Source organism: Pristiophorus japonicus, chromosome 1 (assembly GCF_044704955.1).
Source record: "Pristiophorus japonicus isolate sPriJap1 chromosome 1, sPriJap1.hap1, whole genome shotgun sequence".
Classification (NCBI taxonomy): domain Eukaryota; kingdom Metazoa; phylum Chordata; class Chondrichthyes; family Pristiophoridae; genus Pristiophorus; species Pristiophorus japonicus.
In genome coordinates this window covers 338,536,948-338,554,831 of record NC_091977.1, presented here as the reverse complement: position 1 = coordinate 338,554,831, position 17,884 = coordinate 338,536,948, and the positions used below count along the sequence as shown (strand labels likewise).

The 17,884-nt window shown below is 43.8% G+C and overlaps 1 protein-coding gene across 2 annotated transcripts in view; it reads left to right on the top strand.

The window, feature by feature from the left end:
- itga9 (integrin, alpha 9) overlaps positions 1–17,884 on the top strand; it is a 499,978-nt gene that overhangs the window by 359,318 nt on the left and 122,776 nt on the right. For both annotated transcript variants that reach the window (XM_070889429.1, XM_070889419.1), the window contains one exon: positions 3,975–4,054. In XM_070889429.1, the coding sequence (XP_070745530.1) occupies positions 3,975–4,054 (80 nt within the window). The remainder of the gene's footprint in view (positions 1–3,974; positions 4,055–17,884) is intronic.

The following is a 17,884-nucleotide window of genomic DNA, read 5'->3' as shown; positions in this document are numbered from 1 at the left end:
CACTTTTGGAGTTTACATTAAACCTAAAGGTCACAAGGTGATCAGCTCCAGCATGGGCCACGTGTGATTTGTTATAGAGATAAGCATATGCTTCACTTTTGAATCAATTTTTAAATGGTTTGGCCCAAGTTTGTGTGCTGTTGTTTAATACATTGGATCCAACTTACAATCAGAAGCCTCTATTTAATAACAATGGTGACTTATAATACAAGTCAGCCTTGCATTCAACAAAATGTAGCAATCTCGCATGGGAATGAAACGTCTAAATGACATTTGATTAATAAGGCTGCGTTGTTGATTATTACTTATTAAATAGTTAAATGCTACATTTGATTAATAAGGCTGCCCTCTAATATTACATATTTTGTTTTGCATTAAATTTCTCAAAAAAATTTAATCCAGATGAAATCTGGAAAAAAGAAACAAGTGATGTCACTTTTTCTGGGTGAAAATCAGGAGCAAAAAACAGTGCTACAAAAAACTCAGCAGAAAATCCTTTACCCCACTCAAAAACACTTTGGCCATGATTTTCACTGGGAAAGGGTTTCCGAATGTGAGGAGGAGTTATGGTTGGGAAACCCAGAAGTCTAGGTGACCCCCAACTCTGTATGTATGTGTGGCTTTTTAACAGATTTCCCGCTCTAGAAAGGCTGCAGCCCAGAAGCAGGCTGTTGGGAGTAGAGATTAGTGAGACAGAGGAAAGGCTGGTTTTAATGGTAGGGTTGCCATCAATAAAATATGATGAGGCAAGTGTTACAGGAAGTAAGTGTGACACTTGCAGAAAATGCATGCTATCCATAAGGCTTTGAATACATTCTATAGATATTGTTGAGCTTCTGTGACGTTGCATACACAGAGTGAAGCCCAAGTATGTTACTGAGGTGAAATGAGGTTAGAGAGCGCAGAGCAGAATTTGATCAGGGCATGCAAATATAATTCAGTCCCCATTTTACAGTAATACATTCTGTCATTAATTTTATATATTATACTTCATTATTATTTAATGCTAAATTGTACAACTTACATTAATTTGGGAAGCGGAAAAACTAGTTGATTGATGCATAGGAGTTTCTCTGTAGTTCAGGTTGAGCTGTTGACACAGAAATGAGATGTTGGAACACCGTTGCTGGTGGGAAGGTGTAACTACAACATAAGAAATTTACATAGGTAGTTTCCAGTGTGGACACAGGAATTTATAATAGAAGAGTTGACAGGAAGTGCACGCAGACAATCAATTTTTTAATAAATAGGTATAAAAAACACAAAGTATAGAATGAGATAAGGCCTTTCAGTCCATCAACTCAAATTTCTCCACAGAGCCAGCATGGACTTCGCTCTGCCCATTTAATCTCCCAATGGAGGCAAACGATGACAACCAAACCCCCCAAAGCATCATGCTATGTGAATCATAGAGCACATTTTTATCTGAATCCCACAAAACGTCAAGATATCCAAACAAGATTACGACACTCACTTACAGCTCTGACCAGTGCCATTCCACAGCAACAGCTGGAGCACCTTGTTCCACACGCTGTTTGACCATCTCGCTCTCTCTGACTTATAGGCTTCACTAACATTTTTAACCAGACACTGATCCATTCTTTTTCCAGCAGTTAACCAGTACATAATCACTTTTTTTGCTGACAGTCCATCTCACTTCTACAACCCTATAGGATTAAAAAAACCTTCTTGGGGTCAATTTGTGTAATTTAGTGCTCCCAGAGCTTTGCGTGATGGGAATGTACATCAAGAATTAATGGATGGAAAATTTCCTGGGTTGCAATTGAGGTGTGATAAACTCCATTCCCAAATTTCCTCAGTGAACTATTACTGAGCAAGGCTTTGCACCAGGAGTGCTAAATTGCAAAGTTTGTTCCCTCATCTCCATTGCGGTCTATCCAGTTGTTTCTTGCAAGTCAAATACAGGACCTACCTGCAGCTGCATTATTAATTCTTTCCAGGGCCCAAATCATGTCTCCTCTCAGCCTTCTGTTCTTCAATGAAACAACTTTATTTCTATGATGTTTCATAATCGGGAACCCTAAGTTGTTACTGAACTCACTCTAAAGTGTCCTTTTTAAGTAAGTTATTTATTTGCTGTTGGGATGTGGGCAGCACCGGCGAGTGAGTATTTATTGCCCATCCCTTGTTGCCCTGAGGATATTAAGAGTTAACCGCATAGTGTGGGATTGCAGTTAGATGTAGGCCAGACCAGGTAATGGTGGTAGATTCCTTTCCCTGAAAGATACTAGTGAACCAGTTGGGTTTGTATAACAGTCCAGCAGCTTCCATGGTCATTTTTTCTGGTGTCTGCCCACTAATTACCTGATTTTATTGAATTCAATTTTAGAACCTGTCATGGTGGGATTTGAACTCAGAAGCCTGTGGGTCGTTAGTCCAGTAATGTCGTCACTAGACTACTGTACTGAAGGTAGTTTACCCAAAACTGCACACAAAAGGGCAGATTTTATGGATATGGCTACTGGCTGGAAGCCTTGCCTGCCAGCTATGTATATCGGGAAGTCAGGTGGACACATATTTGTAAAAATCATCCCGAATATTCCACATCTAGCAATTTCTATATTAAAAACATATCCCTAATCACGTCAATGACGGTAATTGAGTTCCTTGTAGATCACATTCATAAAGGGTCAAAGGTTATGCAGCTGGTCCTATAATTAATGGAGCTGTGATTACATTTCTTCCTTGGAAGCAGCTGCTGCGAAGTGTGAAGCTACGAAGAGAGGAAAAGAAATGCAATTTTGTTTACAGTTTTAAAAAAGAAAGTGCTGAACTATTTTTGCCTGAGATCTGCTGAGGAGGAAGGGCCTAGCTCAATTAAAGGTTTGGCTGACTGCTACGTATTGTTTATGTGCTGTGTGAACTGATAGGCTGAGGTTTTCTTCTTCTCTGATGGTCGACGCACAATTTTTCGTCCATTAAAATCAACGGGTGGAAAATGGCGAGAGGAGAAGCAGAAAACCCAGCCTAAGTTTCGATTGTATCCCTGAAATCGAAAAACTCTGCTCCCAGCGGGGAGTTTCGCTCGACAGGAGAGAAAATTGGAGAATCAGCTGCAAGGGTCAGTGTATCAAATCATGATGCTCCTGACTTTTAATGGCCGGCAAATTGGGAGTGCAAAGAATTGGGCGGGCTGACTTCTGTACCACTTCTCCTATTTATGCTGCTGTGAATTCAAAATTACACATTTAGTATCCAAGAAAATAAATGTTTTCTGAATTGTGTGAAACTCGGAACTGTGGAGAAGCAAACAGATTTGGATGTCCCTGTACACAGATCAATAGGAAACTCAGTTACACTTATGGTGAAATGTGGGTGCTACTGTCTGTCCACGTGGTGGGCATAACAAACGCACACAATGTTAACGCATTATTTGGTCAACATTCTTTGATTTAATTTTTTATTTATTTAGAATGTTATTCCTGTTTGGCTTGGCACGTTTCAAATTATTTTATCCAACACGTTTTTGAAATAAAATTGCTGTGAAGTCACATTTCTTTTATTTCATGCAGAATTCTTTTATTAGTATTGCACTGATTTTAAAAAATCCTTTCTGTTTACTCTTGTGCTTTGAACTCACAGGCCTCCTTATAATTGAGCCACTACTATGAGATGTATCCCAGTGAAGGCATGGCACATGTTGTTTATACTTTCTGTTGATTTGGGGCCCAGGAATCCATTAGATTATATTAGATCAGATAAAGACACAGGTTGTTTGACAGAGCTGGCTTGGACCTAGGATAAAGGTTAACAATGACAGCTCATTAAAGTGCCTGGGGTAACTGGATAGTGGATGTATCTCAGTGCCTGTCTTGTGTTGCAATACATCAGCAGAGATGAGTGAGTGGAGCACTCGGCACCTCCAGTCATCTTAACACTCTGGAAGATCGATAAGATAGCTGCTGGTTTCATGGGTACATCTGATCATCTCCAAACCTTTTTTTACCCTGCAGTATGAATTCAGCATCATTTTTGACACGAGTCACCTGTCTGGGGAGCAGGAGAATTTGGAGTTCACAGCCACAACACAAAGGTAAGGCTCAGTGCGGAATGTAAAAATTACTGTGACCTGACTTTAATTCTTTTGTACCATCAGCATTTAAGATTGTATGGTTAAAATGATGTCGACTGAGCAACACAAAATATATGTTTTGTGTGAAATACTGTTAAATGTGAAAGTGGTTGTAATTCTATGGATAATAATGACAGTACACCCTGCCTTCATTACAAGGCATAGTTATTACATTATCTCTGCTATAAAGTTACAGTGCTTTCCCCTTGGCAGTATTCCCTGTTACATTCTGTTCAGCTGAATATTAATATATGGTCAGCCAAATAAGAAGGAATAAACAAACTATCAGAACGATGAATTCTGCTATACATATGCTGGGTGTTATGGCAACTTTGCAGCTTACTTCTTGATGAACTTGCAGAGTCATTAACACTTTTGTTGAAATGTGTGCAGCACACTTTCAGAATGATCTTTCAGTGTCGCACTAACACCAGCATGAAACTGAACATGTGAAATTGAACCTAAAAACAGATAACTCGGCATGATTGGCAGGCTGTGATTCAGAGGCTCAGTTTACAAGCCCGTTCACCAGATGAGGAGCATCATCTGCTGGGAAAACGTATTAGATATATGGGCATGCACTGCCCATGATTTTCTGACCATTGAAATTAAATGATCGGAAAATTGTGAGCACCCAAACTTCTGATATGCATTTCCAATTGGCAGGCTTACTGTCGGGAGCACAGGTTCAAAGATTACCTCAATAATTTCAGGGTTTAGCTGATGGCCAGAAAGGCTTTGTGCTTCATTAACTTATGTCATATGGATGTGGTGATTAGATTTCTGTTCTTCCAGGTATTCACTATCATTATCTAACACATACTTGCACTACTTAGGAGGATTAAAATAGCAACTTATTATAAAATCTCAGTAATATTTATTTCTCCACTCGACACTCATTATTTACACCTAAGTTTACACCTACCATTATTTGGCAGCTTACAGCTGACTAGTTTGTTGTATGTTACCTATCCCCTGTTCACCCAATCGGCCAAAGTCTGACATAAAGGGCTTAATTTTGGCCCTTGCCATTTTTCGGTGCACTCACCCGAGTTGCGCCGTTTTTCTCCGTTGCCAAGTGCAGCAAAAAAATCTCGCCCCCACTTTGGCCGCAGCCCGGCCTCTCCCCGGTCGTCGCGCAGCGTGGCCAGTCGAGTCGGGTGGAGCCAGCGTCCTGCGCTGAAAACAACAGTGCCGGGAAGTCTGCACATGTGCATTGGAGTCGGTTGCGATGTCCGCGCGTGTGCAGTAGCGCCGAAATTTGGCAATCGGCCCAGCCTCTCTCTCTCCCCACAGATACCGCGTTCACTCGCTCTCCTCCTGCCTCCCCCCCCCCCCCCATTCATTTGCAACCCAGCCTCTCTCCCACTCCCCGTGGAATTCAGATGCCACATTGAATCCCGATGCCGATCGCTCCCGCCCCTAGCCCAGGCCGAGTGGCCTCCCGGTGCACGTTGTCGTTCCGCCCCTAGCCCAGGCCGAGTGGCCTCCCGGTGCACGTTGTCGTTCCGCCCCTAGCCCAGGCCGAGTGGCCTCCCGGTGCACGTTGTCGTGCTGCCCCTAGCCCAGGCCGAGTGGCCTCCCGGTGCACGTTGTCGTGCTGCCCCTAGCCCAGGCCGAGTGGCCTCCCACACAGGCTGGCCTGCTGCCTTCCCGGGCCAAGTTTTAAGATGAAGGTAGGACTTACTTCAATTTTTTATTTGTTATTTAATTCTTAGAACTTTTTGTTTGCAAGGTTTGGTGGTTTGTAAGGCTTGGTGCTTTAGGTGCAGATCCTCTCCACTTCCCTTCCCACCCCTATCCCAGGCCGAATGTACCCACCTGCGCCGATTTCTTAACTCTTCGCAAGGGTTTTCTGAAGTGGCCACATACGCTGGCCTGAGTAGATTTGGAGTAACTATTAGCTGGCCAAAGTTTTTTAAAAGGGCAGAACTGGCGTTGGTGGCTGGTAACGCCCCTTTTTGAGAAAAGAAACAAAACTAAAAAAATCTAACTCAGTTACTCTGGTGCAAATTGATTGGGAAAAGTGGAGATTTTTAAGTTACGCCAAAAAAAACGGAGCAACTCCTGGCCAAAATTGAGCCTAATGTAACCACCTATAATCCCTACTCTCTGCTTTCTGATTTGCATCCAATTTGCTATCCATTCTGCCACTTGTTCCCTGACTCCATATGCTCTGAGTGAATGATTGATTATGCAAGATTGTTCTTGAATCTGAAAACCAATCTGTATCTGTCTAACTTTGAAAAGGAGGAAAGATCTGTAAGCTAATAAAGCTGAGGTGTGAACACTGCATGAACTTGATTTACATGAGGTGAATACACAAATTGGTGCTCTCAGAAGAGACCAGTGCTTAAAGCAAGCACCTCTGAGGAAAACACAGGTGTGTAGCCTGCGACTTTCTGTCTACTACTATTACTTTTGTAAGATGGGAAAAGCAGCTTAGAATGGGATGTCTAGTTTGGCTTTCCATTCAATGGCCTCCTGAGATGCCGAGTAGAGAAATTAGGGTCTTCCTGCAACTGATCTTAGTAGACTGGTTGATGTAATGTGTTCCATGGTCTTGGACTCATGGCCACAGTTGCACTTCAGGTCGTCCCTCATCTGTCAGTTGTGGAGCAGGAGGCCACATCGTCCATGCCCTGTGTGGATTCAGTCGAGCACTGTCCACTGTCTTCGAGGGTCAGCGATGAAATATTGGTTCTTCATGTTTCATGTGTCCCACAATTCCGTCTATCTGGATAGTGGGTCGATAACAGCTGCATAAATATTGGCTGCTGTTTCCCAGAATGGCCAGTGTTAGGTATTTATGCTTGGGGTCAGCAGACACCAGGGGGCACCATTGTCGGAGGTCATCAGGCTGTACGCGCGCGCGGTCACTGGTATATAAGCGCGGGTACCATGTCACACGGGTTACTTTGGGCGCGAATAAAGTTGGATCAGGTTTACACCTGAGGCAGTTTACAGTAACAAGTCTTTTGAGTCATTATACTCATTACATTTGGTGACGAGGTAACTTAAGAACCTTCGCGTGTACAATGGGCACTATTGGAATTCTGGAGAGATTCGCGGATGGCGAGGATTGGGCGGATTTTATCGACCGCCTGGATCAGTATTTTGTAGCCAACAAAATGGAGGGAAAGGCTGATGCAGTTCGGCGCAGGATGGTTTCCTCACCGTTTGTGGTCCAAAAATTTATGGCCTCATGAAGAATCTTCTCTCGTCTTTGTCCAACGGACAAAGAATACGGAGATTTGTGTGCTTTGGTACGTGACCATCTTAAGCCAAAAGAGGGGTTCATCATCTCACGTTATCACTTCTACACGCATGTTCGTGCTGAGGGCCAGAATGTGTCGGGATTCGTTGCCGACTTGCGACGTCTTGCTGAGCCGTTTAAGTTCGGGAACGTGTTGGAAGACATGCTGCGAGATTTCTTCGTGATAGGCATCAACCATGATGTGATTCTTCGGAAGTTATTGGCCGAAGAAAAGCTGGATTTGAGCAAGGCCATCGCGACTGCCCAGGCATGCATGACGACTGATGATAATTTGAGGCAGATATCATCAAAGAGTCGGAGCTCCACGGCAAGTACTGTAAACAAGGTTGTGTCGTCGTTTGGCAGAACTGCTTATGGCAGGGCCTACTCAACTGCTTACATGAAACCTGTAGCTGCTCAAAGTCCGCCAACTGGTACGAATCTGATTTTACCCTGTTGGCGTTGTGGGGCAATCATCAGCCTCATCAGTGGGGCATCTGCAGAGAATGTGCCCACAACTGAGCAAGCGTGCTGCCGCTCATCACATTGCTGATGATGACCAGTCCAGTGCTGGCCCGGATACACAACCCGAGAAGGAAGTGTATGGTCTGTGTTCATTCTTGGGAAGGAGCCAGCCGATAATCATTAATGTGAAGCTGAATGGCGTGCCTGTATCAATGGAGCTGGACATGGGTGCGAGTCAGTCAATAATGAGCCAAAGGACATTCGGCAAACTGTGGGACACTGAGACTGTGTAGCCTAAGCTGAGACCAGTCAATGCCAAGTTGCGTACTTACACTAAGGAACCCATACCAGTGAGTGGCAGTGCAGTAGTCAAGGTGTCATATGATGGTGTGGTTCATGATCTACCATTATTGATCGTCCCAGGTAATGGTCCAATGCTGTTCGGCAGGAATTGGCTCGAGAAAATCAAGTGGAATTGGAATGATATTAAAGCGTTGTCATCGGTGGATGACACTTCATGTGCTCAAGTGTTGAAGACGTTTCCTTCTTTGTTTGAACCGGGCGTTGGTAATTTTACTGAAGCCAAGGTGCAGATTCACCTGGATTCTGATGCAAGGCCTGTCTATCATAAAGCTCGGTCTGTTCCGTACATGATGAGGGAGAAGGTTGAAATTGAGCTTGACAGATTCCAACATGAAGGGGTCAAATCACCGGTCGAGTTTAACGAGTGGGCCAGTCCTATTGTTCCTGTGTTAAAGAGTGATGGCACTGTCAGGATTTGTGGAGACTACAAGATTACGATTAACCGATTTTCGAAACAGGATCAGTACCCATTACCGAAGGCTGATATCCTATTCGCCATGCTAGCTGGTGGAAAGTCGTTCACTAAACTGGATCTGATGTCGGCCTATATGACATAGGAGCTTGTCAACACTTCGAAGAAACTTACCTGCATCAACGCCCATAAAGGACTGTTTGTCTACAACAGGTGTCCTTTTGGAATTAATTTGGCTGCAGCCATATTTCAGAGGAATATGGAGAGTCTACTGAAGTCCGTTCCTAGAACTGTCATGTTTCCAGATGACATTCTGATCAAAGGTCGCGACACCATTGAACATCTGAACAATCTTGAAGAAGTCCTACATTGTCTGGACAAAGTGGGACTCAGCCTGAAACGTTCGAAGTGTGTCTTTATGGCATCTGAAGTTGAATTCCTGGGGAGGAAGTTTTCTGCTGATGGCATCAGGCCTACTGATTCGAAAATCAAGGCCTGAAAATCAAAAATGCACCCAGGCCTCAGAATGTGATGGAGCTACATTCATTCCTTGGGCTACTCAACTACTTTGGTAATTTCTTACCCAGATTGAGCACATTTTTAGAGCCACTGCACGTGCTACTCAGAAAAGGCGACAACTGGGTCTGGGGCGTGTCTCAAGATAGAGCCTTTGAGAAAGCTAAGAATCGGCACTGTTCAAACAAGTTGCTTGTTCATTATGATCCGTGTAAGGGTCTTGTATTGGCCTGTGATGCTTCATCATATGGGGATGGCTGTGTACTCCAACAAGCAAATGAGCCGGGTAAGCTACAACCTGTTGCGTATGCTTCGAGAAGTTTGTCAAAGGCGGAAAGAGCTTACAGCATGGTAGAAAAAGCAGCTTTGACCTGTGTGTATGGGGTCAAAAAGGTGCATCAGTACCTGTTCGGTCTTCGTTTTGAACTCAAAACGGATCACAAGCCATTCATTTCATTGTTTTCAGAAAACAAAGGTATTAATACCAATGCACCGTCCCATATCCAGAGGTGGATGTTGACATTGTCTGCCTATGATTATGTTACTCATCATAGACCTGGCACTGAGAATTGTGCCGATGCACTGAGCCGTCTGCCTTTGCCCACACCTGATATGAAGACGCCTCAACCTGCAGATCTACTGTTAGTAATGGATGCTTTTGAGAGTGAAGGAACTCCTGTCACTGCTCAACAAGTTAGGATCTGGACCAGCCATGACCCTATTTTATCGGTTGTGAAACGTTGTGTCCTCAGTGGTGATTGGTCAGCAATACCCATGGACATGTGTGATGAGACCAAACCTTACAACTGTCACAAAGATGAACTGTCCATTCAGTCAGATTGTTTACTGTGGGGTAAACGTGTTGTTATGCCTAAGAAAGGTAGAGAAAAATTTGTATGTGAACTACATAGCACTCATCCTGGTATTGTCATGATGAAAGCCATTGCTAGGGCTCATGTATGGTGGCCTGGAATTGACTCTGATCTGGAATCATGTGTACATCAATGCAATACTTGCATGCAGCTAAGTAAAGTACCAACGGAATCTCCGCTGAGTCTTTGGTCATGGTCATCTAAACCATGGTCGAGGATCCACATCGATATTGCAGGCCTTTTCCTGGGAAAGATGTTTTTTGTTGTGGTGGATGCATATTCTAAGTGGATAGAGTGTATTATATCATCCAGTAGGTCTACAGCTACTATTGAGAGCCTTCGTACCATGTTTGCTACTCATGGTTTGCCTGACATTGTTGTGAGCGACAACGGATCTTGCTTCACAAGTCTGGAGTTTCAAGAGTTCTTGAAACTCAATGGTATTAAACATGTGAGATTAGCCCCATTCAAACCTGCTTCTAATGGTCAAGCAGAGCGTGCTGTTTAAACGATCAAGCAGAGTATGAAACGTGTAACTCAGGGTGCACTGCAGACTCGCTTGTCCTGTATACTGCTCAGTTACAGGACCAGAGCTCATACGCTTACTGGGGTCTTCCCTGCTGAACTACTGATGAAGAGAAATCTCAAGACCAAGCTCTCTCTTGTTCATCCTGATTTGAATGAATGAAAACAGACATCAAAGTTAGCAAGGGTATCATGATCATGCTGCTGTGTCATGTGACATCTCTGTCAACGATCCGGTTTATGTACTGAACTATGGTCAAGGTCCAAAGTGGATCGCCAGTACTTTTACAGCCAAGGAGGGTAACAGAGTGATTATTGTCATGCTCAAGAATGGGCAAACATGCGGGAAACATGTTGGCCTTCATAGCTAGAGGATTTGAGTATAGGAGCAGGGAGGTCTTACTGCAGTTGTACAGAGCCTTGGTGAGGCCACACCTGGAATATTGTGTTCAGTTTTGGTCCCCTAATCTGAGGAAGGACATTCTTGCTATTGAGGGAGCACAGCGAAGGTTCACCAGATTGATTCCTGGGATGGTAGGACTGACATATAAGGAGAGACTGGATCAACTGGGCTTGTATCCACTGGAGTTTAGAAGAATGAGAGGGGATCTCATAGAAACATATAAAATTCTGACGGGATTGGACAGGTTATAGGCAGGAAGAATGTTCCTGTTGCTGGGGAGTTCCAGAACCAGGGGTCACAGTCTAAGAATAAGGGGTAAGCCATTTAGGACCAAGATGAGGAGAAACTTCTTCACTCAGAGAGTGGTTAACCTGTGGAATTCTCTACCGCAGAAAGTTGTTGAGGCCAGTTCGTTAGATATATTCAAAAGTGAGTTAGATATGGCCCTTACGGCCAAAGGGATCAAGGGGTATGGAGAGAAAGCAGGAAAGCGGTACTGAGGTTGAATGATCAACCATGATCTTATTTAATGGCGGTGCAGGCTCGAAGGGCCGAATGGCCTCCTCCTGCACCTAATTTCTATGTTTCCATGAGCAGATAAAACTGCGGCACACGGATGAACTGGAACCAATTGAGGAAGATGCAGTCAGTGACCAACCAACCAATGTTCATTCATCAGAGGACTTTGCTCTCATTATTGAAACTGGGCCTCCAGTCCCTGATGTGGTCATTACCACTCCCATCAGATCTGTTACTCAGCCTTCAGTCACAACTGACTCAGAATGCTCGCCTAGAACTGAAGTTGAACTGAGACGATCAACTCGTGAGCGGAAAGTCCCAGACCGTCTTAATTACTAAAAAAACTGATATTAAGATCTTGTAAGGGGATGTTGTTATGTATTTATGCTTGGGGTCACCAGACACCAGGGGGCGCCATTGTCGGAGGTCACTGGGCTGTACGCGCGCGTGCGCGGTCACTGGTATATAAACGCGAGTACCATGTCACGCGGGTTACTTTAGGCGCGAATAAAGTTGGATCAGGTTTACACCTGAGGCAGTTTACAGTAACAAGTCTTTTGAGTCATTATATTCATTACAGCCAGCACGATTTTAAGCACTTTCGTGGTGGATTTTTCAAATCTTCATGAATGGAAAGGTCGATGTTGCTCATGATTTTTTCCATCTCACGGAGTACAGTGGCATAGAAGCGGAAGTAAAGCAGGCTAATGTGGGACCGCACAGAGAGCCTTCAGTTGGAGGGAACCTGGGCATCCCTGACACCCTCCTTCAGGGTTAGTACCGTTAGTACTGAGGAAAATTGCGACAAAATAGAAGACGTTAACAAACTTGCAGAATGAGTGTGTAAATGGTAAATACATCTCAATATAAATAAGTGTGAGGTGTTGCATATTAGTAGGAGGAATACGGAGGCCAACTGCTTCTTTGGAAACGAAGAGTCTAAATGAGGTAGAGGCGCAAAGGGATCTAGGGGTACAGATTAACAAATCATTAAAAGTAACAATGCAGGTGAACATATCATAAAATGTGGAAACAAAGCACTGGAATACAAAAGCAGAGAAGTTATGTTAAACTTATTTAGAACCTTGGTGAGCCCACACTTAATGTACTGTGCACAGTTCTAGTCTCCATATTAGAAAAAAGATATAGTATTCCTGGAGAAAGTGCAAAAAGATTGAAGAGGATGGAGCTTTTTTCTTTAGAAAAGAGGCCGAGAGGTGACCTGACAGAGGTCTTTAAAATGATGAAGGGGTTTGATAGGGTAGATGTAGAGAGGATGTTCCACTTGTGGTGGAGTCCAAAACTAAGGGCCACAAGTACAAGTTAGTAAATAATAAATCCAATAAGGAATTCAGGAGAAACTTCTTTTCACCACATTTTTAAAATAATTAGTATAAAACCAATTACTAACCTTTTTCTTGAAGAGCTACTCGCCTACTGCCCAGCTCCGCTGATCCTCGTGGGCGTTTTTTTAAAACTTACCTACGGGTCACCGCTCAGCCAAATATCGCGTCAGAGCAATCTCAGGATGGTGCATGCCAGCGGTCTGCTCCCCAGCAGTACCTCAAAACCGCCGGCGTAACTCAGGTAAGGAAATTTTCGCTCACCTGATTACCACCCACAATGGTCAATACCGCCCAGAAACCGGGCGGTAAGCCATTGGAAATTCCAGCCCAGAGAGCTAACATGCAGGTACAGCAAGCAATTAAGAAGACAAATGGCATGAAGGCCTTTATTGAAAGGGGGTTTGAAAACAAGAGTAAGGAAATCTTGCTACAATTGCACAGGGTTTTGGTGAGGCCACACCTGGAGTACTGTGCACAGTTTTGGTCTCCTTATCTGAGGAAGGATATACTTGCCTTAGAGGCGGTGCAACAAAGGTTCACTAGATTAATTCCTGGGATAAGAGGGTTGACCTATGAGGAGAGATTGAGTAGAAAGAGCCTATATTCTCTGGAGTTTAGAAGAATGTGAGATGATTTCATTGAAACATATAAGATTCTGAGGAGGATTGACAAGATAGATGCTGAGAGATTGTTTCCCCTGGCTAGAGAGTCTAGAACTAGGGGATATAGTCTTAGCCTTTTAAGACTGAGATGAGAAGGAATTTCTTCATTCAGAGGGTTGTGAATCTTTAGAATTCTCTGCCCCAGAGAGCTGTGGCTGCTCAGTCTTTGAGTATATTCAAGGCTGAGATAGATAGACTTTTGGACTTTGGGGAATCAAGGGATATGGAGATCGGGTGGGAAAGTGGAGTTGAGGTCGAAGATCAGCCCTGATCTTATTAAATGGCGGAGCAGGCTCGAGGGGCAATATTGCCTACTCCTGCTCCTAATTATTATGTACTTCAGGTTCAATATTAACTAATTGATTAGGGCCATGGGATAAAAGATAGTAATTTGAATTAATAATTATTTTGATGGTGCTGCATATGATGTCAGATAGCTTTCACAATCACGGCCTAAGTACAATAGACCCATTACCAATACTGGAAACCGCAAACTCTGGCAGTCTTCTAAACTGTGTCCATATTTATCCAGTTTGATAATAGAAAACCACTGACTTATTATCTAGCCACCAGAAAATGATGTTTAGACTTTCCTCATAGAAAGTGAACTTTATTCTGTCTAAGAGCATTGGATAGGTGGAAACTGATTAATCTGCCCAGAAATTTAAATAAATTACAATCTTAAGATCAGTCCCATGGTATCTGATGTTATGTAATGTGTAATTCACGAGAGTGATTTTGTTTTGTGTTGGGTCAGTATTTGGTCAATTGTCGTGATTAAGGTGGACTGGATTGTTTGTTTTATTGATGTATAATGGCGACTGTACAGAGGGATTAGCAATTACTTTGTAATCACTGCAGGTTTTATTGAGTAGTAATAAAGTTAGTTAGCAGGAAATAACGGACCTGAAATCCCGGTTTCTTCTTCCTGCGGGCTTTCGACTAAAAATAGGAGAAAAGATGCTCACTTACCTTTTGGTCGAACGCTCACCAGAAATCCCGGACTCGAGGCCTCCTCTTCTTGCGCAACAGAGCACGTTCACGTTGGGACGTCCGTAAGAGTCACATGGGCCTGGACACCCAATCACGGGTAAGTATTTTCTGATTCATAGTAATAGGAGTTTCGTAAGTCCGAATTCGAAACTCCTATTACTATGAATGAGAAACACACCCAAACATTACGTTAAACAAAAACACCTCACATAAATACATTGTCGAAATTAAAGTTGAGAAATGTTTTTGAAAAAAAAAATTTGCCGATTTAAAAAAAATAATTAATTATGGTTTAAAATAAAATTACCTGAGTGGCAGGGTTTTTAAACATAAATATGTATTTTAAAATTTTATTTTAATATATTTTTGATATGTTTTAAAACTCTTACACTGGTAAAAGTAGGCTATGCGCCTGCTTTTGCCAGGCGCAAGAGTTTTAAGGACATTCGCAGGGCATGAGATGGGCAAATACCGCAATCTTGTGAATGTCCTTCTCCTTGAGATAGGTTCTGGCTTGACAGATCCAACGTGACATGCCGGAAAAGCCGGTTTTCGGCACATGCGCACTGTGCGTCGGAAACCGGCTTTTGCGATGCCTTTCCGAGTCCATACACACTCCGTACGGACCCGGGGAGGCTGGAATTTCAGGACCAATATATACTGTGTACATTAAGTGAAACCTAACCTTCGCAATTGGAATCAGGTCAGGTGTTAAAACCTGCAACCTAATGACAGTAGATGGCACCACCTGTGATTGGTCAGCATCGAATGCCGGGTGGCGGTTAACCTGGCCACATCCAGAAAGTGCCAATGACTTTGAGTGAATGAGCAGCTGGAGGAAAGTAGTGGGGTCCTTGTTGGAGGAAATGCTATCAAACAGCGAATGAGCTAATCCTTGAAGAAGCCAACGCCATCCACAACCTGCAACCCATGATGCCGAACAAGTGAATGAAAGAGCAACCATGGACAGTTTGAAAGACAACACCAGAGTTCAAGTCCATGCCTTATCAAAAAGTATGGAGCACCAACAACAGTCGACTGATGATGATGAATCCTTCTGATATTACGTCAGGCTATACGGGTCTACTGCTCTGGATCTGCTGATTAATATTTATCAACTCATGATTGTTCCCATATTATACTAGAACAATTTATGCTACACTGTTATTAAATAATTGGTAGGCCTCAGCTGGAGTATTGTGCCTAATTCTGGGCGTCACACTTTAGGAAGGATGTCAAGGCCTTGGAGAAGGTGCAGAGGAAATTTACGAGAGCTATACCAGGGATGAGGGACTACACTTATGTGGAGAGACCAGAGAAGCTGGGATTATTTTCCTGAGTGCAATGAAGGTTAAGGGAGGGATTTAATAGATGAACCCTTCAAAATTATGAGGGATTTTGATAGAGTAAATAAGGAGAAACTGTTTCCACTGGCAGGAAGGTCGGTAACCAGAGGACAAGATTTAAGATAGTTGGCAAAAGAACCCGAGGGGAGATGAGTTTTTTTTTAACGTAACGAGGTGTTATGATCTGGAATACGCTGAAAGATAAAGAAAGGGCCTGAGTTTGGTCAAACCTACGTTCTGCCCATGTACCATCGAAAGGACCGCTAAGATCCTGATGGTACTTTGGACGGAAGTTTGGTGAAAAAATGGGGAAAAAAATGCCCGACGGAAATAGTTGGGTGTTACACGCTGATTCTGGGCGGCAATTGCAATCCTTGGCAAAGTAACTCCGAAGCTCGAGTCGGGCCCAGGGAGAGGGGAATGCAAAAAGAAAACTTCAATAAATGAAAAACAAAACATGACAAATCCTTCAGAGGACCCTATCAAACAAAATCACTGCAAAAGAAATAAAGCAAACCACATCACTAACCTTTTCTTGCAGGTCTTCATACGTACCATTCAGGTAAGACCTGCTTCCACGCGGCGGTCCTTTCTCCTGCCGGAGCAGAGGACCGCTCGGACCAATCTCGGGCAGGAGGACTTTTTTCGGCGTTGTACGCGGGCGCATGCTAGCAGACGCTCCACAGCGGTCTTTTCACACCACCGGCGTGAGGGCCTCACCAAACTCGCACGGAGGGGAGAGCGCCGAAAAACAGTGAGACAGCCAAGAAAACTTGGCGGCAGCCGGCGGCAGGTTGACCAAATTCTGGCCCATGGACTTGCATTTATATGGCACCTTTCACGACCACCAGACATCTCAAAGCGCTTTATGCCCAATTAAGTACTTTTGGAGTGTAGTCACTGTTGTAATGACACTGCCTGAAAGGGTGGTCGAAACGGATTTAATTGTAAGCTTCAAAAGGGAATTAGATATATAGCCGGAGATGTCCTCTGCTCCGCCTTGAAAAGTGTCATGGAATGTTTTATGTTCATCTGAGAGGGCAGATAGGGCCTTGGTTTAACATTTCATCTGAAAGATGGCACCCTAACAGTACAGCACTCCCTCAGCAGTGTACTTAAGTGTCAGTCTAGATTATCTGCTCAAGTCCTGGAATGGGACTAGAAAGCACAATCTTAGTACTCTCACCCAGTGTAAAATCAATGAGCCAATTTCAGCACTTCATTTGTGTTATGTTTGTAATGTACTTATGAATGACTCCATGAGGCAATGTGTTGTACTCAAACTGTAGTGACCTTGGTCCTTTATTCCAAACTCCAGAGTGAGGCAGCCGCATGGTGGCTCCCCTTTTATGCAGCCCTTGCCACCAGGGCAGGAAACCCCGGTCTCCACCAGTTGCACCCTCTAGTGGTGCCAGCATGTATATACACAGTGTAAACCTTATTGTTAGTACATCAGGTAAACAAGTCTCCATCTTATGCAACTATACAGTGACTACACAGAGAGTATATATATAGTCTGCATATATAACATCACTCTTCCCCCAAGTCCTCTGTGCCAATTACCTTTGCACTATGTGCTCTGGCTTAGCTCTCCCTAGACTTAAGTGCCAATAGCCCTTGCACCTTGGCTGCGCTTTGGCTTGGCTCTCTCCCCGTTAACCCCCAAGTCCTTTTGTCACAACATTGAGTAGTGGTGACCAGTTTGGATGGTTCGATGATACAGTGGAAGTTCCAGAGGGTTCTGGGTGTGATCCATGGCTACATAGATCCATTCCCCCCCACTGCCCCCCCCCCCCACCCCCCCACCAATGAGATCATGCAGCTGGCCCGTTACATAAACATACAGGATCAGACACAGTGCAAGTACAAAGAAAGGAAGAGAAAAAAAATGTTTTTTTTTTTACAGTTTGTATCATGACACCTTCCTTCAGTGACTTACATTCGTTATGTTTTACGGTTGTGCGTCAGGATTGAGTAGATTGCTTAATTAGTTGAGTCATGGTCAGTACTGAGGTAGCAGTACAGGTATGCGAGGACGCTAGTTCCAGAGCAACCGGACGGGGTCCTAGTCGTCTGATGGCGGCGCTGCACCCCCTGCTTGGTTCGCTCACCT